Here is a 27,500-nt window from a genome sequence, read left to right as displayed (position 1 = left end):
ATAAAAAACAGGATAATTATTTACTGAAAGTTATAAAGCTCTGATCATTCATAAGTTTCTGACGCAAGGTGCAAATGTTCGGGGACTGGCGGTTTCTATTATTAAAGTTTAAGCCAATCAACCCTAAATTTGAAGGCTTTTCTTCAATGTAGATTCAGTGGCTTGGAACCGAGTGAGGTCTGAGTCAATGTTCATTCTCTGAATGACAGTGTTTTCAAAGCTATTTTTGCCTTTTATTATATTGAGAATCAGGCGAGCTTGATTCTGCCTCCCAATCAACAGAATTTTATTTCACAATGCTTAGTAAACCTATGTCAGGCATTTTTTTTTTTTTTAATAATTCTCAAGCTCTCTGTATCTCTGATCGCCACTCTCAACAGGAGGGCCCTCATTGTCTTCACCTTCCATTAGGTCTCTACCTTTCACCATCACTCATGTGGGAGAGTCCCTCCTCTTTTTAAGCTTCATTTACATAATTAAGAATTTTCCCAAATGCCATTTTGTATAAGTAAAATTAATAGTCACTTGAATTAGTATCCGCTATCTTGTTTTTCCTATCCAAAGAAACTCATAACATCTAACCTGTATTTTGAGTAACCCCCAAACAAATTCGACCATCCCAAGGAATTGAGTTAACTGTTTTTCTTAACAATGGTAGCAATGAGATTTGTAAAATTGCTAAAAGGAATCATTTCTGACATTTTTGGAGACATTTTCCAAGATGCCAGCTTTTTAAGTTAACATGTTTTTAATGCCTGTGTATTGTCATATCGCTTATCAGTGAGGAAAACAGATTTCTTCTTTATGAATTCATTATATCCACAAATAATTGTGTATATATTAAATCAATACCGTAACAACCTTTCTTAATGCTCTTTCTTTCTATCATCATTGTCACATCCAATGACACTGTCACAATAATAGAAAATTCGACATCGAGAAAGAAATTGGATTGAAGATATATAATGTTAGGTAGTTACAAAATAAGATATGAGGTAAAGTGATTTTATGGGGGGGGGGATTATTTATGTAAACTCCAAGTACTCAACATTAACAACGAATCTGTCTACAATCGTATCTGAGATGATACAAATTCTATTGAAATAAAGCCTCTTTGTTAGGAAGAGGGGGGGGGTGGAATGTAAAATAAAAACATATGAGCAAAACTAAAGTGAGAACAGCCAACGTTTATACAGCTAATCATGAAGTTTATAGGTTAAATTGAGGTAAAACTCAGTGTCTATGTATGATGTTTGTGCGAAATGAAAGGTTAGAGAATCTACATAAAATCTGAAAGCGTATCCTTCTAAAAAAGTTTCTGGAAAAGACAAGTGGTCCTAAATTTCAAGACTTTTCTAGTAAAGCCAAAATATCAAAGGCAGAGGTACCGCCAGGGGATTAGCGTTTTCTAAAATCTATGCAGAACCGGTGTCCTCTATCCTTCTTCTCTACAATCACCACGGGGGGGGAAACTCTAAGGTGAATTCAACATCTTGATGATTTTTGCACCTACCATCTCTCCTACCACCTCCCTGAGTATCTTCCGTTTATGAATCATTGTTTGGTAGGGCTTCAATTTGATAGGAGGTTATTCCCATGTATCTATCTTCGTCTTCACTGCCTACACCTTCCCCAAGTCCGTATCACTATCTGCTGTGTTACTCTCCAGGCGCCTATATTTACGTATCCCCCACCTCTATTTGACCAATATTCCAATGTTAGTGAAATTTTACTCCTCTATAATAGAAATCTCACCTGCTTGTATGTCTGCCTAAAACTTTCAACAGAGGCGATGGATTTTCACGAGATTGGTATCTTTTTGAAGCTCGACCCTTCGAGTGAAAAATATCCAAAAATTGGCTAAAAACATTAATTCCTTCACCCACAACTGGGCACTTTTCTACAAGGAGGGGTCGCTTTTTTCGCCAATATTTTTGAAAGTCATCCCCCTCTTTTTGATTGACTAGCCTTAATTTAAACCTTTGTCACTTCCAGTTTCGACAAATATCGAAAAATTGGTTAAAAACATTAACTCTTTCATCCTCAACTGGACACTTTTCTACAGGGAGGGGTCTTCTTCTTTTTTTGTTGTTTTGGCCAATCTTTTTTGCTTTGCTCAACACACACCTCCAAACACCCAGACAACGCCGAGCACCCAAGCTAGTATACATATAAGACACTAATTAAGAGTTGAACATTTTAACTTCTAAATATATTAAGAGTCAAAACAGGACAATGAGGCAATAAAACCAACAAAAGATATGGTGCTATGGACACCATGAAAAAGTACATAGTGTGTCTTATTCAGTCCCGAGCAACGTCAGGTTTTCCTGCTAGTATATCAATATATGCAAAAGAGAAAACTGCTTTTTTTTAGATGTAAAAGATATTTGTTAGAATTTTGTAAGAAAATCATATTTGTTGTTCGTTTAAATTATAAAAATAAAAATGGAACTAATCTTAAGAAATTTTCAATTTTTGTTTATTTCTTGAAAGTCATTACAAACTGTATGGAAATCAATAATAACCAGCATGTGTACGATCATTTCTGAAACGATATAAATTTTATTGCAAAAACAAAAAACAATTATCTAGTGTGAGATTCTGACATCGAAAAGGAATTCAGTAACACGTATAGACAACTTTGCTTTGTATATCATCCCTATATATATATATATATATATATATATATATATATATATATATATATACTAGCGAAGGGTACCCGGCGTTGCCCGGGGGTTTGGAGGTGTGTGTGTGGAAACTCCGGGGGTGGGAGGTTAAAAAAAAAAAAAAAGTAAGCATGAGGATCGAATCCGAACCGTTGAGGCAAAGTTGTAAATTAAAGTGTGAAAAAAAAAAAAAAAAGTGCGACATTAACCATTGCCCCACCGCGAGATGCTAACGGAAACACGTTTAAATTTATTTAATTACTTGGATTTGGCAGGTGTCCGTTTTAATGAGTTAATGAGGTCAAGTTTGACTGCGGGATAGTATTTCATTTACTGCGGAACGCTTTTTTTTTATTTTTATTTTCCCAAGATGTTATAGGAAAAAGACTAAACCACATGCGGCGAACGACAAATGTTGAGTATTTATCTTCCCGAAATCGAGCAAATTAAATAGACAGGCGAGCTTCGTTGTTAACTCTGAGATATTACGATTTATATGTGATATAAAAAGTTTTAAAAAGTTGTGAACCGACCGACCGCTTCTCTGAAAAAAGCCTTTTGTAGACATACAGAAAAAGCGAACACACATACATACATTTTCGCTTTTATATTTATAGATATATATATATATGTGTGTGTGTGTGTGCATATAATTTCGCTGGAAATTTTTTTTTTTTTTTTAATTATATTTCACCTTTTATTTATATCACTTAATTTATGAAGTTCGATGCAATTACAGAGCATATAACATATAAATGACAAAAGTCTATATTCCAAATTTCAAGATGTTGACCATCTTACAATTTATTCCTTTAAGTACGTTGGCATGCACAATTCTTGACAGCACCTGTTTCGTAGCGAAAAATCATTCAGTTCTAAACTCCTCAGAAGAAATTTTCAGATTTTTTAATCATGCCCATATGCATTTTAAATGGATTGATAGGTGCTATTTCTTCTAAAGAGTTAAGAGAGTTAAGAGCAGAATAGATTCATTGATTGATATAATAATTAAATGAATGATTTTGCATTAGTAAACAGTTGCTGTCAAGAATTGTGAATGTCAACGTACTTAAAGGAATAAATTGTAAGATGATCAACATCTTGAAATTTGGAATATAAACTTTTGTTATTTATTTTTTATATAATGGACATGTACAAAATTAGACCTGAGGTAACATGATTTTTATGAAAAAAAATATCATTTATGTAAACTCTAAGAATTCAACATCGACAACCAATCTGTGTACGCTCGTTTCTGAGACAAATTTTATTTCAATAAAGTCTATTCATCAGGAGTGGGATGAGATATCAACAAGAATATTAAAACGTATGATCAAGACTAAAGTGAGAATAGCCAACGTTTATACAATTAATCATGAAGTTTATAGATTAAAGTGAATCTTATTCAATCCCAAGCAACATCGAGTTTTCCTGCTAGTATATCATCATATGCGAAAGAGAAAACTGCTTCATTTAAATGTAAAAGATATCTATATATTAATACGATAGCGTGTGTGTCATTTTGTATGCCACATTTAAATCTTTTTCTTCCGAGTGACTGTCGTTTAACTGTTATAGACTTCCATTTCTTGTAATAAATAATTTTACCAAGAATTCAAGTTTTGGTTTCGCTTTTGATTCCAGCTGATGCACCCAAGTCATATGGATATTTTTTTTTTTTTTTTAATCATAACTTTACAATATATAAGAATTGAGAGAAAATTGACGCTATAATAATATATATATGAAATCTGCATAAATTAAAATATATTTAAGCGTATTTTACGACCGGGCTTAGCCGGGCGTCCTTGCTAGTTTAGATAAGTACGTTTGCGGTTTTAACAAGAGCTACGACAATATGAGGGCATCTCCATTAACGCTGAACATCCACAGAGTGCCAACATCAATATATTAGATATGAAAGAGTTCACTGTGGAATTTCCACAGGTCCCACTAGTCTGTTAGAATTCTGTAAAGAAATTCACCATATTTGTTGTTCGTTTAAATTTGAAAATAAAATAAAATTAAAAAAATAAAACCATTGAAAAAAAAAAAAAAAGATAGAAATAATCTTAAGAGATTTTCAATTTTTGTTTATTTCTTGAACGCCATTGCAAACTGCAGTACATGAAAAGATTGGCTTCGATAAATACAAGTGCAGGTGACGTTGAAGTAAGCAAAAGTAAAAAAAGAAAAACGTTCCACAGAGGAAGAAGATGAGGATGACTCATGCTCGACAAGGAAAAGAGTTTATATTTGACCTGCATTTAACATTAGCTCAACTCTTAAAGAGAATTCTTTTTTATGGCGTTTCAAGTATTATTATTATTATGATGATGATGATGATGATGATAACAGTAAAAATAATTTTGTTAATTCCATCATTTTTTTTTATTTCAATGATTTATCTTCTTCCACCCCTTTCTCTTCATAAAGATGTATTTTTAATTTTTATTTCCATTTTTAAGATTATGCTATTACTGCTATTAACATTAACTATCAGAATCCCTGGAAATTTTACGGTAGTTGAAAATTTTTAAAACACGCTAGAAATAAAATGAATAAAAAATAAAATAAAAACAAATAACGACGAATTTAAAACAATTTTTTTAGCAAATTTAACTTTTTTAAGCTAAAAAGTATTTATTTAAAAAAATTGAGATTTTTTTCAATGAAAATTCAACAAACAACACATTGTTTTTTTTGTCCTGAATAAGTTTTTAATATAAATTATATAAAGTTTTTAATATAAATTATAAAGGAACAAATGTTAATTCACTTGCCCATATTTTTCATTTTTAAAAGAAACTAAAATAAAAAAAAAAACTTAGTCTTTTCTCAAATTGACTTTCTTTTAAAATCATAAAACAAAATAGTCAATTTGAAACCGTAAACACAGCCATGTTTTTTTTTTTTTTTTTTTTTAATTTTTTAAGAGGAAATGGTTTCAATGATTTTTAACTGATAAAGAGCGCCTATAAAGAGAGGTAATTTGTTTCTCATTAATGTTTGCGATTTTTTCTTTTTTTTTCTTTTCTGAGACACCAGATGTACGGACATCTAAATTAATATTTAGATAACAATATGATGAATGAAGAGTGATAACAATAATAATAATGGTTCTAGCAAGAATTTAATTATTAGTACTGTAGTACCTTTAACGTTGGTATGTATGTATGTATGTCGCGGTTTCCAGATTATAAATTATTCTAATCTGGAGATCCTATTTATTAAAAAGGATAGAAGATGATAAAATACTACGAACATTAAATTAGTATATAGATTAAATTAGTACATAGATATGCTAATTTAATATTCGTGGTGTGTTATCACCTTTTATCCTTGTTTTTTTTGGGTTTTTTTTTAATAGGATCTTTCAATCAAAAGTAAAAAAAAAAAAAAAAAAATTAAAAAAATTTAAAAAATGTCGCTTTTGGGCCGTACGTGAAACTAAAATATATCTTCTTGGTCTTCTGGCTAGGATCCAAGGGTAGTGTCTGTTCTGTCTAAAGATAGTATAATGATATTGTGGAGTTTCTGTTTGCGCCGGGCGTTCATACAATGGAAATATGTCACAGACTACTATTAGAATATTGGAGATAAACCGTAATAACCAGATATGTTCTGACACTTACATTAACCATATTATTTAGATAAATACATTAACAGTTTTAACAAAAGAGCTTCAATAATATCGCGGGGTCTCTATTCACGCTGAACGTCCACAGAATGCCCAGCAGCAGTATATTACATATGAAAGATGCTGCTGTGGAATTTCCATAGGTTCCACTAGTGAAAGATTAAAAATGATAACGATTCTGATGATTCTGGTCAGAATAATGATGATAATAATGAAGATATTTTTTTTTTTAATGGAAATCGTTCCATCCAATGCATGACGCCACTCGATGTAAGGAATTACAAAAACACTACTTCAAGGTCAAAAACTTACAATGATAAATGTTAGGTGGGATAGATTCTGACTTAGAGAACAGCAATTCTTCCCTGTTTGTCAGAAACTTCGCTTATGGAATGTGAGGATTAAAGAATAAAATAAGGGACTCTGCTGAAAGTAAACCAAGATTCACTTTCTACTCTAGTAAAATTATAACGTGGGCTCGAGTTAGTGAGAATCTTTGTTGAGACTCGAACCAGAAATAATTTTTCATCTCTTCCTCATTTTCTGTTTTTATCTAAAAAAAAAAAGAGGCATTCATTTAATCGATCCGTTTTGAAAATATGTTTATCTTTTCTTTTTAATATATTTATTTTAATTAAAAAAAAAAAAAAAAATTTTTTTTGTTGGTTATCTGCAAAATTAAAAAAAAAAAAAAAATGAAAAACATGGCTAACTTAGAATTTAACTTCAATTGAAAAACCCGACGCGTTTTTTTACACAATCTGTTTGTAAAACGTTTTTGTTTTCGTATTCTTTTAAATTATTAATTTAAAATTTTAATTTTTACAATTGAAAAACTGAAGCGTTCCTCCAATCATGATAATGATTAATGACAAGAATGACGATAATAAGCTGATATCATGCAAAATAATCACGAAGAATCAAAGAGAATGGAAAAACAGGAGTAAGGGCACTAACCAGATCTCCACTGGATGAGGAGATTTGTTGCAATGATGCAAAATCATTTTCAATCGTTATCAAAAGGTGTAGAGAGTACTGTAAATTTGGGGATGCTTGTTGTCACTCAAACTCCAGGGAACACCACCAGTTATTAATCAGCTAGCTGTACTGGGCCACACATTGCTGTGGCTCAGTATGGTTAATGCAAGTATCAGATTGATTTGTATCGCTCTCTCTCTCTCACTCACTCACTCACACTTTGATAATAGTCAGAAATTGACAGTTTAAAGGCTTTAAAATCACACATAAGGAGATTTTGAAGTATTTAAACTGTCAATTTCTGGTTATGATTAAAGGTTAGTCAAGCATTGTAGTTCACTTTGAAATGTTTTGGCAGTTTCCTGGACTCGGTTATAGTATTCGTGTAAGAACAGTTAGCGTTTACGATGTATTTAATGTTGAAAAAAATTTGGGGGTTTATAAAAATCGATTTATTTAAAGAAAAGACCTATTTAGCGTAAAACAAGTTTAGTCAATTGCACGCATACACACGCACACAATTAACATCTATGGTGTATTTTACATAAAATAAAATGAACTTTTGGCTTATAAAAGAGTTATATAGCATAAAAAAGAAATTTGCACACACACACTAAAACAAAAACAGGACTGTAAGAACATGTAAATACAATGCTAAAAAAACGGTGCGTTAACGTAAGTTCATAAAAAAGTATACATCTATGATGTATTTAATGTAAAATAAAAATAAAAATTTAGGCTTAAGAACATGTGGAGAAGTGATGCCATGTTTGAATGTTAGGAAGTGTTCGTTTACTCAAAGAATCAGGTTCCTGAATGTAAGGATGTTCAACACTCAGCCAATCAGAAAGGACGGGTTTTGTCAAGGGAGCCATTATTATTTATGAAGTGGACACAAGAAAGATTGTAGTACGTCTATGAGTTTTATGATTAGTTACGAAGGGTGAAAGCACCATATCTGTATAAGGTATGTGTTGACTGATGGCGGTAGGAGGACTTGATATTTAGAGGGAAAATAGGAACTACTTCCTCTAAAGATGGTGCGATTGTGATGGTGTTGCTCTTAGGATGCAATATAGGATTTTATTATGACTAAATGTGTCTAAAATGCCGTTCTAAAGTTACATAAGATAGTTGCTAATAGTCTAGACATAATAAATTTGTATGTGGCATCTGTTGTTGCATATCCATGGTACTTTAGTCCCGAGGGGAATTTCTGCAATCAAAATATTATATATGAAAATGAGTGATCACTGATGATGACCTGTGTGAGAACTCCTAGTGAGTTGATAATAATTAGCAGGATTTGGTGAAATTATATGGTGCTTTTTAGTGTTGGGACAATTAATCTGAATTGGAAATCGAAAAAAAAAAAATCAGAACTTTTTGAGGTATCAGAATCAGAAAGCAAAACATTGTTTATATTTTCTGATACCAAAAACGATTATTTTCATTGTTTCTATTTGTTTTTCGTTAAAACTTCCATAGCTCATATATTAATGATGAAATATCTATTAATTTTAAACTATCTTTAACACTGTCATCTATCGATCATCTCCATAAGTGTATTTTTTAATTTTTAATTTTAGGAAATTATATGTACATATTCCATGTTTTTTTGCAGTAGATCTCTCTCAAAAACAACTGTGTTTTGACATTTTAAAGAATCGGAATCTGAAATTGTATTGGAATCAGGGGGAAAATATTGGAATCATGCCATCACTAATTAATCTGTATAATTAGTTAAAGATATTACTTTTGTGATAATGTTTATCGAGTCAATACTGTTTAGAAAAAAAAAAAATTACTCTTCTTCCGTAAAAATAATTGTGAATATCAACTAAATATTGTTTAATAATTTATATACACTGTTCACAGTGCTCAGAAGCTAACAGTTCTGCAATCAGATCCAGTACATCAGGAATAACCACGTCGCAATTTCGAGCACTACTTCTTTGCTGCATCTCTGAAATGGCAATCTCCCAACTGGCAACCGGAGGTGTATTGCTACTGGTGTAAGCTACTTTTCTCTCCAACGCTCATTATTTCTTTTTAACCAAGTCCAGTATGATGCCCTCTCTGTAGCACATCTGTCACAAAAAATTTTACTTCTGCGTTTGTACAACAGAAACGATGTCTCAGTATGTAAATTAGTGTTTGTTTAATATATCCTCAAGCTCATACAACCAAATGATAATATTCCATATTCCATCCCCTTTCCTGGCGCTCAATCAGCAGATCACTCTATCGCTCATATTTTCTGTCGTCTGCAGTTGCAAATTTATCCTCCCAGAGTACAGTCAACTTCAACGTAATTCCGATTAAATGAATATTGCTATATATTTTTACAACTGTAAATGTTGCGTCTTATTACCACAAAATAATAGTCGACTGAATATTCTTCTAACAAATAAAACGGTGATAACATGCAATAGACTTCGTAGCCTTGACGTTGCGAGCCTGTCTCTGTTTTATTTTTATGGCAAGTGCTCATCTAAGCGCCAATCTATGCTCCCCCTTCACAAAACAGCCACGAGAAACATTCGTCTGGCTGAAGACAATATCACTAATTTCACCCACTCTTTATCTGTGCCTAAACCTAAACGAAGATTCCATGAACAAAGCTTCTTTTTTAAAACTGCCCACCTATGGAACTCTCTTCCGTTTACCTGCTTTCCAGCTGACTGCAATATGGCCGTCTTCAAGTCGAATGTAAACAAGTTCTTGGAGCCGTTCCCCTTAAGTAATCCAATTTACCCAACTAACGATTACTATAATATTGTCCTTTTGACCACTGTACACTCTTAAACTCTTATCCTCGAGTGGCATCTGGGTCTTGATAAGTGGCGATTCCCTTATTTAAAAAAAAAAAAAAAAAAAAAAAATCCTACATATTTTAACCCGTTAAAAACTGGCAGAAGTTATAACCTATTGACTTGAAATTAGTGCTTTATGCTATATTGATGATTAAATTTGCCCAACTATGCATCAAACGGATAACATGATACTTAATTTGCTGCACTTTATCCTAGCAAAATTTCAGCCACATCGACTCAGTAGTTTCCAAGAAAAAGTGGAATCTAAATACTAATCCTTATTAATCCCTTGTGCATTGAACAGATACAATAATTAGTTCATTGTACCTTATAAAAAATGTCCATACAAAATTTCATCCAGATCATCCCAGTAATTTCCGATAAAAAATGGGATAGACGGACGAACAGACAGACAAAGAAGTATAGTATAGATTATTATATAGATAGGAAGATGATGGTTATTATCAGAAAAACCTCTTTAGATTTTTAAAAATTTCATTGATTTTATTATCTTCCCCATCCTTTCTCTTCATGAAGTGTATTTTTATATTGTTCATGCTTAAATTTTTTATTTGTATATTTCTTTTTAATGATATTTTTAGACATAATTAGAAAAAAAAATGGAGGAAAACTAGAGTAAATTCTATCCGAAGCAAATGAACAAACTTCCTGATTTCCGATAGTTTCTTTTTTTTTTTTAATAGAATTGTGATTTTTTTTTTTTTTTACTTAAACATTTAAAAAATTACAAGATAAATTGTTCAAAAAGAAAAAAAAAATAGTTTCCATTTTTAAATTTGTTTATTTTTTTTATTTATTTTTTTAATTAAAATTTTTTTATTTTGTGTTATTTGACCTTTATTAAAATCAATTGTATTACCTACTGCATGAGGGGAAGTTTAAATGTCTCGCACGTCACAAACAAATAAAATACCTGACTTGTTATCAACACAATCACACATAACAGCACAAATCAATTCCACCCCATGTCATCCATTGGCACACCTGAAATCAGTGGTTCACAACAGCATCAAGAAACGAAGAACTCATGAATTTGAAAAAAAAAAAAAAAGCATGCTTTTATTGAGATGTTGGAATTTCCTTCTCTTCTGCCAGTAGCAGAGGACGACTCCCCTAGCTATAGATACTTGGCCCCTTAGTTTATAGTCTATCTAAAGTCATCTGTACTAGTTCAATTTGCTCCGAAACTTCAAACCGACTGCCTACTTCTCTCACTCTTTCTTTGAGCCATGTTATGTCACATCCACTTCTGGCTACCAAGTTGAGGTGACATTTGTGTACTTAACCTGACCCAAATATCCTGTGCACATGTTATTACTACCATGGGAACCCAAGTCATCAGATAATAACAACCTATAGCATGACGATGATTATGTTTGGTCACAGCTAAGTTTGAATTGATTTAATTATGAAAAAAAAAAAAAAAAAAAAAAAACTTTATCAGTCGAAAGTACTTTCTCATGTCGGTGTGCAATCTGGTCTCATTGGAAATAGTGAAACATAAAATGTTACTGAACACCTTTCTATGTCTATTTCTACATTAAACAAAAGACTGTTGGACATTCATGAATGAAATTTGGTGGATAATTCAGTCCTAGATAGAAATTTATTTGTACCAAATATAGTCGGACTGCAGAAAGATTTTAATTCAACTTTCAGAACAATATCACTTTTATATCGGATATTATAGGTGGCATTTTTATGGGTCACTCTCCACATGAAAAGACAATGTGCTGCCATATAAAATGGACAGATAAGGTGCTCTTCTATATATATATATATATAGAAGAGCGAAAATGTGTGGTAGTATGTGCGTGTGCGTGCATTTTTGTGTATGTCTGCCAAAGGCTTTTTTTCGCCAGGCTTCTCGGTCGGCTCACTCCTTCTTTAAACTTTTTATATGCTGTCTAAATCATAATATCTACGACTTAAAAACAGAGGTCGCAGCTATCTTTAATTTGCCCGACTTTTATGCGCTATTTTCGAGATATTTTTTGTTATACTTTTCAGTTTAAAAAAAAAAAGCGAATGATGGGGTGGGAGAAACAGAAACTGGCTTGAGCGCAAAACTAGGTCAAACATCACACGACTTAACTTTCTTGCACCAGTCAATTTCACTTAATAAACGTTAAGACACTTATCATTTCCTCTCCCCTTGTGGCCGAGATGGTTAGGTTTCAGGGTTTTTTTTCATTTCGTTTCCACTTTCGCGTCAAGACTTTGGGATTCAAGCCTATCTTCCTATTAAAACTTCTTTTCTTTTACACCTCCAAACACCCGGGCAACGTTTTTTTTTTTTTTTTTAAAACAGAGTTGTTTTTCTCCCCCTCCTCAACACATACACACACCTCCAAGCAACACCAGGTACCCCCTGCTAGACCATTACATAAATCTCACCTGTCTATTAGTGTGCGTGTGTTTGTATGTCTCACTGACACACGCAACCACCACTCACAAAATTGATATTGTTTGAAAGCTCAGTCTCTCGTCCGACAAATATCCAAAAATTGGCCAAAAACATTCTTTCACTGTCAACTGGGCCATTATTTATAAGGAGGGGGGCACTTTTTTCATCGAAATTTTTGCAAAGTCATCATACGCCTTGAATTTGAATGGCGGCGACGTATGTCACGGTGGGTTCAGTGATAAAATGATCTTTTTTTTTTTTTTTTTTTTTTTTTTCTTTTTGACTTCCTTTTCCTTTTAGTGTTACAGGTTTGAGCCTACCTTCAACTTTTTTGTGCTTGCAATTTACATTTATTTTAGGCGGTTAGTAATTTTTTTTTTTTATATAGAGCTCCATTAGATTCCGGAATAATAGAATGGTCAGGTTTCGGATAATCAAGATGGGTGGATTTTGAGAAGAGAAAATTTATTTTTGAATCAAGAAATGGAAAGATTGTTATGTAAATGTAGCTAATAACCAGTTATGATGGGTGTAACGAAAGTATCACAGGAAAATGTAGAATTGGTCCCAGTGTCAACTGATAGCAATGGAAGAATTAAATATTTATAGAGAAAAATAGGGACTCCTTCCTCTATAGATGGTGCGATTGTAATGATGTTGCTCCTTCCTCTATAGATGGTGCGATTGCAATGGTGTTGCTCCTAGGATTCAATGTAGCATTGTATTATAACGCCTTAATGTGTCTAAAATTGTGTATATTTGTGTAAAATATGTGGCATCTGTTATTGGAAACCTACGATACTTTAGTTCAGAGGGTGATTTCTGCAGTCAAATTATCATATAGGATATATATATGTGTGTTATTAAAATACAGACTTTTGTAGTTTATTTTCTTTCTTACCTTTTCCAATCTCCAAATTTTTCTTTTTTATATTCTTTTCAAAGTTGTATAGTTTGGATCCATATGTTTGTTTAGCGAGCACTTTTGATTGGAACATTTTCGTTATCCTCAGGCAGATTATGTCTCAAAATTGTTTTTTTTAAAATTGCGTTTGGTATTACATATATTTTGTCATGGTCACGTGTTGGAGTAGTTAATTAAATGGGTGGATACTTTTTAACAAGGAAGGGTTAATATTAATATTTGCATTGAGTTAAATTACATTTACATTTCTTTTTATTATTATATACATATTAGGATTTACCTAAGCATTTTTAAATGTTCCGACTGCATTCATAATTTATATTAAGTTTTTTTGCTTCCAATATTTTTACATCAGTATCGCTATGTAGAATCTTGGTATTTTCGACCATGATTCTTCGAAATTCGGAATGATGGAGCCATGTTTTTTAAGTGCTGTAATTTTGAACTGGAGTCGGAGAGTCATCATGACAATGTGTTGGTAGTATAGCCAATGTTGTAAGCAGTGTTAGAGATTTATTCTTCTAGCGGGCAATTAAATTCATAAATTACATAGCTTTTTTTTCTTAAGTTAGTCGTTTGTAGTTTTTATAATATACTAGCGGGGGTACCCGGCGTTGCCTGGGTGTTTGTAGGTGTAAGCGTAAGGCAAACGAACGATGAAAACAGAAAAACGAACACGTGAAAAATGGCTTAAATAAGCCTGTTTCGATATTAAAATTTAAAAAATCGGTGGGTACCTGGGTGTTTTTGGATGTGTGGTTGGGGGTGGATAAGCGAAGTAAAAAAACCAAAAAAAAACCCAGAAAAACGAACGTTATGTGAAAAATGGCTTAAATAACACTGGTTCAATATTTAAATTTAAAAAATCGAAAAAAAAAAAAAAAGACATCTCACAGAACGATTCGAACCTAAAACTTTTAGATAATGAACCAACGCGTTAATCGACTGACCTAACGCGACGTACATGAAATTTGTTCAGTTTTTCAACTATTTAAAGTAAATCAGGTCATGACGTCATCTGATGCATGCGTAGAACCGCTCGTCGTCACGAGAAGACCGTTTTTGTTGAACCCCCCCTGTCGAAAATTGTCGATTTCGGGGTGAAAAAAATGAACGTTTTTGGCCAATTTTTCGATATTTTTCGAGCGAAGGATGGGGCTTTGATATGATACCAAGTTTGTGAATTTTCGTTGTGTCTATCGAAAGTTTTTAGCAGACACACAAACATATACACATACATACATACATTTTCGCTTTTATATATATAGACTACCGAGGGGTACCCGGCGTTGCCCGGGTGTTTTTCAGGGTATGTGAAAAAAACCCGAAAATGTGAAAAAAAAAACAAAAAAAAAAAAACGAAGCCTTCACGACGCGCAGTTGGAAAATAGTAAAGTGTTAAAAAAAACAGGTGCGCGTTTTTGATTGACGTGACGGCGATAGGTATTCAGCAATAAGCATTTTGTGCGGGACAGTTTTGAATGAAGTGAATAAATCGGTTTGTTTGTTTTTAAAAACCCGGTCTCTGTTTATTAGGAGGAGCGAAATGAAAGCTACAGTCTGATATGACGAAGTCGACATTGAACAAACGTTACTTAGTTCTCTTGGGACAACTGGCTTCCGGCCTGTGATTAGAGTCGAGTTTCGCTTTTTTTTATACCGAAAACCGAATGTAACACGTGCCGATGCGGGAAATGTGGAATAATTAACGTTTGAAAGTCAATAAAATTAAATAGACAGGCGAGCTCCGTGGATAACTGTGAGATATTACAATTTATAGATGATATAAAAAGTTTTAAGAAGTTTTTAACCGAGCAAGCGTTTCTCTGAAAGAAGCCTTTTGTGGACATCGAAGAAAAGCGTACATACATACATACATACATACATTTTCGCTTTTATATATATAGATGATAAACTTGATTGTTTGTTGTTGTTGGAGATATGTATCTGTGAATTGTATTTTTGAAAACATTTTCATCGTTTTTTTTTATGCAGGTGGTTGTGGTAAGATATGGTAACCGGTTAAGAATTATTTTCTTGTTGACTATAAGTTAGTTTTATTTGTTTATCGACAAGAGAGTTTGGGAACTGGTTGACCTGTTTTATATTTTTTTTTAGTTCATTGAAGAATATTTTTTTTTGTTTGAAGGAATCACTTCTGCGCGATGTATGAGATTTTTTTTATTGCGATTTTGTAACGAAACGGACATTCACTTTTGTAATTTAAGATGCAGGAATTAATTGATGTAGATTTTTTAAAGACGGAGGTGATAGAATCATTGTTACTAGAATCGATAAGAACATCCAAAAACTAGATTTTGTTATTGGTATTTAGTATTTTGAATTAGTTTGAAACGTACTATTTATATATATATATATATATATATATATATATATATATATATATATTAGAGGGAATTAGACCTGGAGACTAAAGAGCAGAGTTTATTTTAATGTATTAATAAATCTAGTAATACTTTTAAAAGAACGGTGCCCATTGTACTGTAGATATATAATAAGCTCAATAGGTATAGGTATCCTAGAGCTATATTAATATTGAGTAAAACGATTCACAATTTTGAATTAGGAAATCAGTTTCAAAAGGAAAAACAAATAAAATCAACTCGATTGTACGATCGTTTCGGAAACGATGTTCATTTTATTTAAATTGACAATAATTTGACAAAAGTTTTGTCCTTTAAAAACAAAGTCTCCTTATCAGCAAAAATGGGGGGGGGGGGCGGGCATTTAAAGACACCAAAATAAAACTAGCATTTTAGTCGTATGTAAGGCAGATATTCCTTTTTTATCTCCATTATAAAATCTGTTTCAATTTCAGCCAGTCTATCGTTTGGCATGCTGTTATCGTTTTGCCTTCTATGTAAGACATTAGTAAAAAGATTTTCGACATCTAGAAAGGCGGTAATTTTCTTGTTTATTTAAGTGGCTTGCAGAATCTGTATGAGTTCTGTATATTTTTCTGTACCTGCAAGGTAAATATGGTGTGTGAGTTGATTGATTTTTTTAATTTTTTTTTTATTTTGTTGGGGTTGTTACTTGGGATGAAGAGGGAAATTGGGTTTGTGTGTTTTTATGTTACCATATAAGTATCCGGGTTTATAGTCACCAATTATTAGAGAGAGTTTTAGATTGTCTCTTACGGCATTATTCATTGAAGTTTATTTACTTGAATTTTAAGATCATTTAGAGCTTTTTTTTTTTTTTTTTTTTTTTTTTTTACTTAAATTTTCTGCGATCGTTTAAAATGTTTTGTAGTTTTTTGAAAATATTCAGATTTATTAAGTACTATACATATGTTTTATCTTTTCTCATGATTAAGGTTCGGTGGTTTCTTAGTTTATTGTCAGAATTTTTTTAAAGTTATTGTTTAAAATAGTGTTAGATTTGTGGAATTCATTTTTCATAACCTCAGCCTTAAGTATGTCTTTTCTTCCTGGGTATGTGGTGATTGTTCATTTTTCAAAGTTGACATCTACACGCAGGTGGATGCTGTTGCTATGGGTTTTGTTCAACATTTAGCAACTTTTACATGGTCAATCTAGAAAACAAAATATTCAATTCAACAAAAAAAAAACTAAATGACTAATTAACACTCCTTTTTTTAAAAGAATATGCAAATTAGTTAACATTCATGCGTGTGTATACATACATACATACATACATATATATAATATACAACGTACGTGTGTGTATTTATATACCTATAAAGTTGATTTTTTTCCCTACATATTAAAACCTACTTTTTCTTTTTTAAAAATAATAAAATGAAAGAAGAACGCAAATCTATGGTCATAACATGTTTTTTTTCTTCCTTTTTTTTTTTTTATAGGTCTATACATTTTTTCCAGGTAACTTTCCGGTGTGGAATGTGTATTATTTCCTTATTTGTTTGTGAACGCTGATTTTCTTTTCTTTTATTACGGCTTTGATGTTTTAACATTCAGCTCCAATCTCTGGTCCCCCCCCCTCGCCAATCTTTCACGATAAACACCCATCTATCTGAAACCACTGTCAATAATTTCCGCCACTCTTTATCTGTACCTAAATCAAAACGTAGATTCCATGAACAAAGCTTATTTCTTAGAACTGCACGCCTGTGGAACTCTCTACTGCTTGCCTGTTTCCCTCCTGACTTCAACATGGATATCTTCAAGTTCAACATAAACAAATTCCTGATGAACCGCTCCCTTAAGTAATGACAGTTTATCAAATCTCCAATACTAACGAATACTGCAACACTATCCCATTGATTACTGTACACATAATAACCCTTATCCCCGAGTGGCTTCTGGGCCTTGATAAGTGACCTCCATGTAAAAAAAAAAGAAGAAAAAAAAAAGCCCCACCCAATCCGTTTTTTTAATGTGTAACCCAACCATTACTTAATACTTAAAGGAGGAAACAAATAGTATTATTTTTTCTTTCAGTCATCCAAAATTTACAACTTTACAACTCGCAATAGGTCAGTCCGATCCTATTAAAATAATAAAAAAAAACAAAAAAACATTAGAAAAACTTTAATTGGTAAACAAATAGCAAGTCAGATCCACCTCTCGTCTAAAATGGATTTGAAAAGAAATCCACGCTCTAAGTCAGTGTTGTTTTCTTAAATTAAAATGAATAATAAAAAAAAATAAATAAACAACTAACATAATTCTATGGTTTTATATGAATGCTAGCATGCTACTCAGCATTGCCTGGTCATAAAATTTGTACAGAAACCGAGGCATGGGCATGCAAATATTTTTTTATAAACAGTTATTGTAAGTGTTAAAAAAAATTAAAAAATACTAAGTTGAGATTAAAATCAAAACCTAAAGAGTGAGTCAAGTACGATAACCATTAGACCAGCTTGTCACAATCTTTACAAAGTGCTTTCAAATCTACTTATTCTTAATATTACGAATCCATCATATGAACTACTCGCGCATATGCATTTGTGAAGCAGTTGACAAACATAAAAATCTGAGCCCCCACATACCAATTTTTAAATTTTTACCCTTTAGTGCCCCTTTTTTTTCTGAATGAAAACCGATTAAAAAGTTTTCCACCTGTCTGAATAGCCTATATACCAAATTTCAAGTCTGCAAATAAAAAATTTGTTGAGTATATAGGTTGAGAAGTGTCTGCAAACACACACACGCACACATTCTCACTTTTAAGAACCTACCCATTAAATTATCGCCCCATTAGTCTTCTCCCGCTTTTCGCCAAAATATTTGAGTCCATAATTAACCAAACTCTAGTTCATCACCTTACAGCTGCTAAACTTATGACTGACCAACAATATGGATTTAGACACGCTCGTTCCACAGCAGATATCCTTACTGTAATCTTTGAACATATATACCATATACTGGACAAAGCAGGGGAGGTTGAGCAGTAGCCCTATATATATATATCTAAGGCTTTTGACAGGGTTTGGCAAGATGGTCTTCTCAGGAAAATCGGATCTTACGGTATCACTGAACGAATACTTAACATAATTAAATCTTTCTTAAATAACAAAAGAATCCAAGTTGTCCTCGATGGTCGTACATCTAAATATGCTTGGATCTTTATTATTCCTAATATTCATAAATAACCTCCCTGATAAAATTGTTTCTGAGATGAGTATATTTACTGATGATCCCACGCTATATAACAGGCACAAGGGGAAAACAAATGAACACATATCTAAGGAAATGGCACAAACACGAGAGGAAGACCTCCAATCTGTAGTGGAATGGGGACAAAAATGGATGGTCTCATTCAATTCTGCTAAGACTAAGCTTGTTTCCTTCAATAATTACAAGAAACCTTCGCAACCACCAATAGCTATGACTAAAGATAAATTACCTGAAAGTACTTCTTTCAAAATCTTCCACAGCTCATGTTCCACAGCAAACCTGTGCTGGAACAGATACATTGAGAGCATTGCCAAGGCTGCTGTGAAGAAGGTGGGCACTCTCTATCATGCTAGAAAGCTACTTACACCGGAAAGTATCCTTTATCTCTACAAGGCCACATATGTATGGAGTACTGTTGTCACATTTGGGCTGGTGAATCTGCTACTGGTCTCTCGTTTCTGCACAGGGTCTAAGAGAGTCGCCGACCTGATAGGTCCTGAACTATCATCTAGGCTTAAACCTCTGTCCCATCGACCTAATGTTGCTTCCCTCTGCCTGTTCTACAAGTATTTTAATGGTGAATGCTCCGAACTACAGGCCCTTGTATTGTCATTGTCGTAAATACCCCCAACAAACCCGGCAAGCAGAGATCCCTAGATGTAAGAAAGCCTTCTACTCTAATAATTTCTTCCCCAGAACTGCCAGACTTTGGAACTCCCTTCAGAATTCCTGCTTTTCAAACTGTACTGACATGCAGAAATTAAAGTGTAATGTGAACGGACATCTCACTGCTCAACTTCTTATATAGTATCCCTGCACCTTATGTCCCTAATAGTAGCCCCTTACATCAAAGTGACACTGTGCCTTGTTTGGGGTGAAAATGAAATTTAAAAAAATATATATAGATCAATGTGAACAGTGGAGAAACAATTTTTTAAGGAAGGTATACACAGTTTGAAATGTAAAAACTTTTGCTAAAATGATTAGATTCAACATTAAATAACATAAAAAGGTTTGATATGCCATAAAAGAAATCAAACACACCATGATTAAATATTTGAAGACATAAAGAACTTGAAGTGTTTGTTCATACTAATAGGTCACTACTTCCCAAGACTAAAAAAAAAAAACTCTTGATGGTAAGGCTTTTACCAGATTGATTGGATTTGACATTAAATAATCTGAAAAGGTTTGATATGTCTTAAAATGAAACAACCAAACACAATGAATATATTGTTGTGGTGGCACCCACTCATTTACATAAGTGGATAATATTACACATAAATAGCAAGACTCGGGTAGTCTGGGTGGGTGTTAACCAGAAGCCACCGAAGGTCGAGCCGAGAGCAGATATGTTCTCCAGCCAAGACTTTCTTACCTGACAATCATTATGTAAATATACTGTAAATATACTTTTTCTAATACACTTCTTATTGATCTACCTTTGTTTGTTGAGTCTTCATTTGTATTGCCTTATACGTTATTTAGTTCAATCTGCAAATATCACAGTTGGCGACGAAGATGAACGTCAAACATAACATATATGAAAATAAGAAAAGAAATGACTTTAAATAAGATTCTCTAATATGTAATACTAGCAGACCGCCCGGCGTTGGCCGGTCGTAAAATACGCATGAATATATTTTAATTCATACAGAAACTGAGACCTGTGTCTGCGAGTATTATGTTTTTTCTAAACAGTTCATTTCTTGGAAGTGGGGGAAAAAAAGTAAAAAAAAAAAAAAAATACTCAAGCTGAGATCGAAACCAAAACCTAAAGACAGTGAAGTGAGTCAACTACGATAACCATTAGACCAAATTGACACAATTTTTAAAAAGTGCTTTCAAACCTACTTATTCTTTAACATAAGTAATCTGCAATATGAACCATTCACACATGCACATTCGTGAAACAGCAAACAAATAAAAATTCGACCCCCCCCCATTAACCAATTTTTCAACTTTTACCCTTTAGCAAGTTCTTTCTCCGGATAAAAAAAGGATTAAAAAGTTTTCCATATGTCTGAATATCCTATATGCCAAATTTCAAGTGTAGATCGAAAATTAGTTGAGTATATAGATTGAGAATTGTCCTCTCTCTCTCACTTACACACACACACACACACACACACACACACACACACACACACACACACACACACACACACACAATCATGCACTAAATAACTAGTTAAAGTATTTATCATAAATAAATCAAACACCCTGAAAAGAGTTGATATGCCTTGATACAAAACGACCTGAAAGGGGTTGATATGCCATAAAACAAAACAACTAAACCAAACACGATGAATAAATATTTGAAGATATAAACCATTCTATGCATAAAAGCTTTTACCGAAAATATTGAATTCAGCATTAAATTACCTCAAAGTTGTTGATATGCTGTAAAACAAAAGCAACCGATCTATTTTTGCCGCTGCTACCATCGAGACTGCATGACGTGGGTGTGAGTTACTCGTGGTAAGGAATCCGCTTGAAAGGGCGGTTTGAACATGGAAAGGGACCAGTGTTGCAGACGCGAAAGAGGTAAATCAATATTTGGCATGTCTCTCGCATAGATTTACACTCGTAGCGGTCGGCCGACTTCTGAGGGAGGCTGAAAGGAGGTTTCTTGTACAGACGCCGACCAGCGGTACATGAACTGTTTTCTGTCAGCAGGGATTTTGTAATTATCTGCTTAGAAGAACAACCGGGAACGAATTGAACCTCCGATGCGGATTAAAATAAATTTGAACCGACATTCTTAGGATACCCCTATTTACTTGCTTCATCACAAGGGTAAAGTTGACACAAGTTCAAATTTTAATCTGTGTATTAGGGGGGGGGGTCTATCTCCCCCAAAAGAGGAGGCATTGTCTGGATGGTACAAAATAAAATTTACCTTACTCCGTCACATACTGAAAAGAAAAGGTGAAATGTTTTATCGAAGCTGATACTACAATTGGAAAAATTTATTTTTTTATTTTTGAAAAAAATACAAAAATAAATTGGGCACAAGGCCATTTAAAAGTATTGGGGAAAGGGGGGGGTCATCTGTGATTATCCTTGTCCCTGCCTCTTATATACTTTTATCATTTTATTAGTTAGAATCTTCCATCATCATAATAATACATTCGCTCCAAGGGGTGGTTCGGTTCTACTTAAGATTCCCAAATCGACTTTTATTATAATAATAATAATAATAAAGATCGTTTTTGTTAAAATAATTTCATTGGCGTGGGGTTGGGGAAAAGAAACAAAAAAATACAAACAGATGGTACTAAGACACTCCTAACCCTTTCTAAATAATAGACACCTCCCTACTGTTTTCCGGCTTGACTGGAACCGAAAACAAGCAGGTCTATCTTTAAATAGGGCTGAAATCTAGATGGGAAAAGGAAAAATAGGGTGGGGTAGTTGGGGAATATGTGATGTCCTTCCAAGATAAATGTAATTTGGGAGAGGTCAGAGGCGAAAAGAAAAAAATGGGTAGCTGGCGTACATTTTGATCCTAGCCGAAAGACCAAGGATGGCATATAAATTTTTTTGTTGATTTGAAAAACAAAAACTAGAAAATTGTTTTTGACTTCGGGTGCAATGGATAAAGGTATTGGTTTACTTAAAAGCGATACTATTTACTTGCTTCTCCACAAGACAGTTAGACACAAGGTAGGTTTTTATGTGATAGGAAAAATCCAGCTCCCCTCAAAAGGGTCACTCATTGGTTCGAGACAAAAATTTTTTTACCTTAGTTTAGATTGAAAACAAAAGAAATCAAGTACAGTTAAACAAAAGACTAAGGAATAAAAATGACAAATATATTGAAAATGCTATTTCAAACCAAAGCACCGTATGCCATTTGTAAGTGATATTTAAACCGAAGTGTCATGGATCATGAAAAAAGCTATTTCCTACATTAGTGTGACGGACGTTTGAAAATGCTATTTCATACGGTTACGTGACAGACGTTTAAACTGCTATTTCATATGGTAGCGTAACGGACGTTTGAAACTGCTATTTCATACGGTAATTTCATACGATAGTTCGATGGATTTTTGAAAATGCTATTTCAAACTAAAGCGAAACAAGTTGGCTTGAAGACAAAACCTTTCATAGAAATGCGATTACACTCCTTCCATTTTTTTTTTTTTAAATCAATTTCAGTCGTTATGCTGCAAACTGTCTTTTATTTACGATTTTGAATATTTTTTTTTTTTAATTATTTTTATTTTTTTTAGGTTTTAAAACTTGCAGCCGGTTGGGCAAGATTGTTCAATTTGATTTACCAAAGTCTAGTTTTGCGTTCCGTAATCAATTACGTTCCATGAATCATCCAGCAAATAAAATCATTGCAGACAAAATGTAGTTTTGAAACCTTTCTCAGATTCTTATAGTTGTTTTTTCTTTTTAATTTTATTTTGTACATGATGAGTCGAATGTATACTTGCTTTACAAAGAGAATTAAATACACATTTTTTTTTAATCCAAAAAAATGTTAGCTGTGTCACATATTCATCTCATAATTCGTTTTGATGCTCTAATGTGAAAATTTGTTATACATGATATTTCTTATAGTTATATGTCATCTTTGTTGCACCTTAAGATTGTAAAAAAGAAAACCCCCTTCGGTTGGGGAATTCAGTACTTAAGATTACGGATCATGCTGAAATAACATTGTCTAGAAATCTATTCTAAACATAAAAAGGGGAATAGCTTTCTTAACTATTTGATACTTTCACCAAACAATTTAATAAAAAAGATACTGTAAAAATTGAATTTAACTTGAAAGTCTCTACTATATAAAAAGTTACTTTATGAGTGTGTGTGAGTTCCTTCCTCATAGGTTCCGAAACTGAGGAGCCTATCTTTTGCAAATTTCACACAAAGCTAATTTATATGTCTGGCAGTGTTCTTAAATATATTTTGTACAGAAATTATTCTGATAAGTATCGAACATCGAAAAAGATCTGATCTTAAAAAGAATAATTTTTTACCTTACACCGGCCAAGGGAGATAATAAAATTTCAGCAAATCATTTCTTTAAAAAGCAGATTTATTATAACCTGAAGGTAAAGCTTAGTAGTAGAGCGTTCAACTACAGATCAAATGATCCCCCTGTTCAAGCCTGGGTGTTACTCCCATTTTATTTTAATTTTTTCTTATTAATTAGTTCAATTTATGATAAAAGAAGAGGTACTATTTAAAATCGCTGCAAATCATTTCTTTATATATTTTAAAACTAAACATTAATCAGAAGTGAGTCTCCAGGGCATTCATCGTCAAGCTCAATTATCAGCTGACGTGATATTGTAAACAAACCGACGGAATTTAATGAGCGACATTATCATTATTATTTAAAAAAATTTTTTTTTGCGAATTAGTCCACTGGACAAATTATTCTTCATAATATATAATAACAAATAGACGATTGGTTCTATAATAATTCATATGCAATCTACATACATTAAAATATCATGTTTAAGGGTATTGTACAATCGAGAAATGCTGTAAACTACAGAAGTACCTGGAATTCTTCTTGCATCTTTCCCTCGCAGGCTGGTTTACAATTGAAGACTCCAAAAACGCAAAAGGAATTTTTATTCTATTTGATATTATGTTTACTCACACTCAATCTTTTGTATAGTGGGTGGGTTTGGGCGCTATCCCCTAGTGCGAGCCATGTCTCTCTCCTTACCTGTCTTTTTCTTTATTCCCTTTCTCTTCTCCCCTTTTCTCTTTTCGTTTTCCCCTGATACTTACTTTCAATAAAAATTTATGCATATGTAAGATTTTATGATTCCGGAAAATGTCCCGAATCATATTAATATAACATAAGAATGTGTACATACAGAAATAGCGTTGTGATTTAGTTTAAAACTGTTCGTTTAATGGCTGAATAACTGAATAAAAGAAATCGTAGAATGTAGAATTCTTAGCTAATAAGATTGACTGGATTTATGGAAGGGAGAAATCATTATTTGTGTAGAGCAACGGTGGTAAGAATATGGGTTTGTGTAAGAAATTAGTAGTCAGATAATGACGGAGAAGACCCAAGTGATGTTCATTAAAAAAAAAAAAAAACTGCTAATTGTTTTAAGTCTGATTTTTTTAGGAGAGGATAATTTGTTTTCATCATTTTTTATTAGCACATAAGAAAATCAAACTGTTTTATAATTGGTAATTTTTATGTACCCCCCACCCCGGGACAAGGGAGAGATTGGACCTAGTAATTCACTCCCATTCATTCGTTCATACTTTTCTCAATAACCATGCCTTGCATTTTTTTTTAATTTTGCACAAACATTAGTCATGGTGAAAGTAAAATTTTGCCAGAATGGATTTTCTGGGATAACTCTGGTTACCTCACCCTAGGGGGTATTATAGGGATAAAAGTGCCCCCAAATCGTTTGTCTGTTTATTTGTTTGTACTTTTCTCAATAACCATGCTTTGGATTTAAAAAAAAATTGCACAATCATTAGTCATGGTGAAAGTAATATGGGATCTTTCCAGGTTATTCACTCTTTGTTTGGCTTGTTTTTTTAATAAATCAAACTTTTCTATAATTGTAATTTTTTTTAACATATATTTTAGAAATAAATAATTTATTATTTTATATTACTGAAATGTTTAAAAAGTCTGCATAAATCTGGGTAGTCAAAAATTATGATGGACTTTGTTTTGTTTTTTTTTTTTGTTTTTTTTGTTTTTTGTGATTCACATAGCTTGCCAATTTCCGAGTTTAAAACCCGCAAGACATCATCAAGTAGACTGTTTCTCTTTTACCCCCCCCCCTCCCAAATATTCTTTTATTTACTGTTTCTTTATTTCTTTCTTTCCAGATTCTACTGACCCAAAGCCACTGATTGCTGAAGCAACTGGTATGACGAGCATACCATGTACCCCACCCTCAGATGACATCGGATCTATCAAATGGTATGCACATGACCACTTGCTGGTGTCTTACACTCCGAAAGGAAAGAAAAGTACAATAGAGAATGGAAAGTCAGGCTTGTCGATTGGAGACGACTACAGTTTGACGTTGTCCGACCTGAACATGAACGACACGGGCAATTACACTTGCCGATTGTTCAGCGTTAATGGGACTTCAATTAAAAATATTACAAAGGAGCTTATCATTCAAGGTGAGTTATTATTTTTTTTTTTTTACTTCATAGTCACTACTTATCAAGGCCTGAAGGCCACTTGAGGATAAGAGTTAATGAATGTAAAGTGGTAATGTAGTATTTGTTAATGTGGAAATTGGGTAGAATTTGATTATTTATGGGGACAGCTTAAGAAGAATTTGTTTACATTGGATTTGAAGGCTACCATGTTTTATTTAAGCAAGCCAGTGGAACAGTTTTGGACACATTTTCATTTTCTGGCTGTTAACTTTTTTGTTTTTTTTTAAATTTTAATTAACTCAGAAAAGATATATTTTTTATTTGGTTTAAGTGTAAACATATTCTGCGCTGCATGTTTTGTAGGTGCATATGAATTGCAGACTTTACAGGTGATGCTGGGCTAAAGGATGAGAAATGGGCACAGGACTGAAAGTATCTCTGGCTAGAGTCCGACCACCTAGGAGATATTTTCTATATTTGAAAAATTAATATATATTATTCCTTAATTGGAATTCATTTTTGAGATGAGCATTATATATATTATTTTTATTTCGGACTATTATTCTCATCTTTATTAGTTGTTTTTTTTTCATGTTCCTATCCGTCGCGATTACCACCTGACGAAGGCCAGAGGAATAGTTAGCCGAAACGTTGTGAATAAACAAACCAATAAAAGATGAAAAACAACAACTAATAAAGATGAGAATAATAGTCCGAAATAAAAATGAATTGAAAAATTAAGTGCCTCATTGAATGGGGAAAGTCATGAATCCAGATAAACCTTGATGAATAAAGACTGTCTGAATGCTATCTTCTGCTCAATCTCTGGGTGGGCGAATTGTGACCACTAACAAAGGCTCAGAACCAGTCAAGGCTGAAAAGATTCCAAGGAGGAGGAGTAAGTATGAAAGTTGAATCTGAACGTTTAAGGCAAGTAGTTGATTTTCCTAAGAACTGCCAGGCAATTTGGCTAGTGTGCCTCTCCAGGAAGATTGAATGTAGGGAAATTTAACAGTAAGCATGTTCAAAAATAATATTTTGAATTTAGTCACATGACCTTTTGATAATTTTGCTCTATTCTTCAGAATAAGAACATAGAAAATGATTGTTTGTTTAGGGTTTGTCAATTCTGTTCCATTATTCGAGAATGTGGTTTTAAAAGAAGAAAGCATAAGTTAATGGGAGCGACCTGTATTTAGTAAAATTATAATACATAAAAAAAAACAAAAACAAATGAAATAATGGCGGTCCATTTATCTTATGGAAATATTTCCCTGCATAAGCTG

General features: G+C 32.9%; 1 protein-coding gene across 4 annotated transcripts in view; it reads left to right on the top strand.

Moving 5' to 3' along the window:
• Positions 1-27,500, top strand: part of LOC145265375 (putative receptor-type tyrosine-protein phosphatase mosPTP-1) — a 475,862-nt gene that overhangs the window by 247,135 nt on the left and 201,227 nt on the right. For all 4 annotated transcript variants that reach the window (XM_080121163.1, XM_080121162.1, XM_080121161.1 and 1 more), the window contains exon 3: positions 25,930-26,232. In XM_080121163.1, the coding sequence (XP_079977289.1) occupies positions 25,930-26,232 (303 nt within the window). The remainder of the gene's footprint in view (positions 1-25,929; positions 26,233-27,500) is intronic.

This window comes from Euprymna scolopes, chromosome 40 (genome assembly GCF_053919585.1).
Source record: "Euprymna scolopes isolate OS-2025 chromosome 40, ASM5391958v1, whole genome shotgun sequence".
Taxonomy (NCBI): domain Eukaryota; kingdom Metazoa; phylum Mollusca; class Cephalopoda; order Sepiida; family Sepiolidae; genus Euprymna; species Euprymna scolopes.
This window is presented reverse-complemented; position numbering and strand designations above follow the sequence as displayed.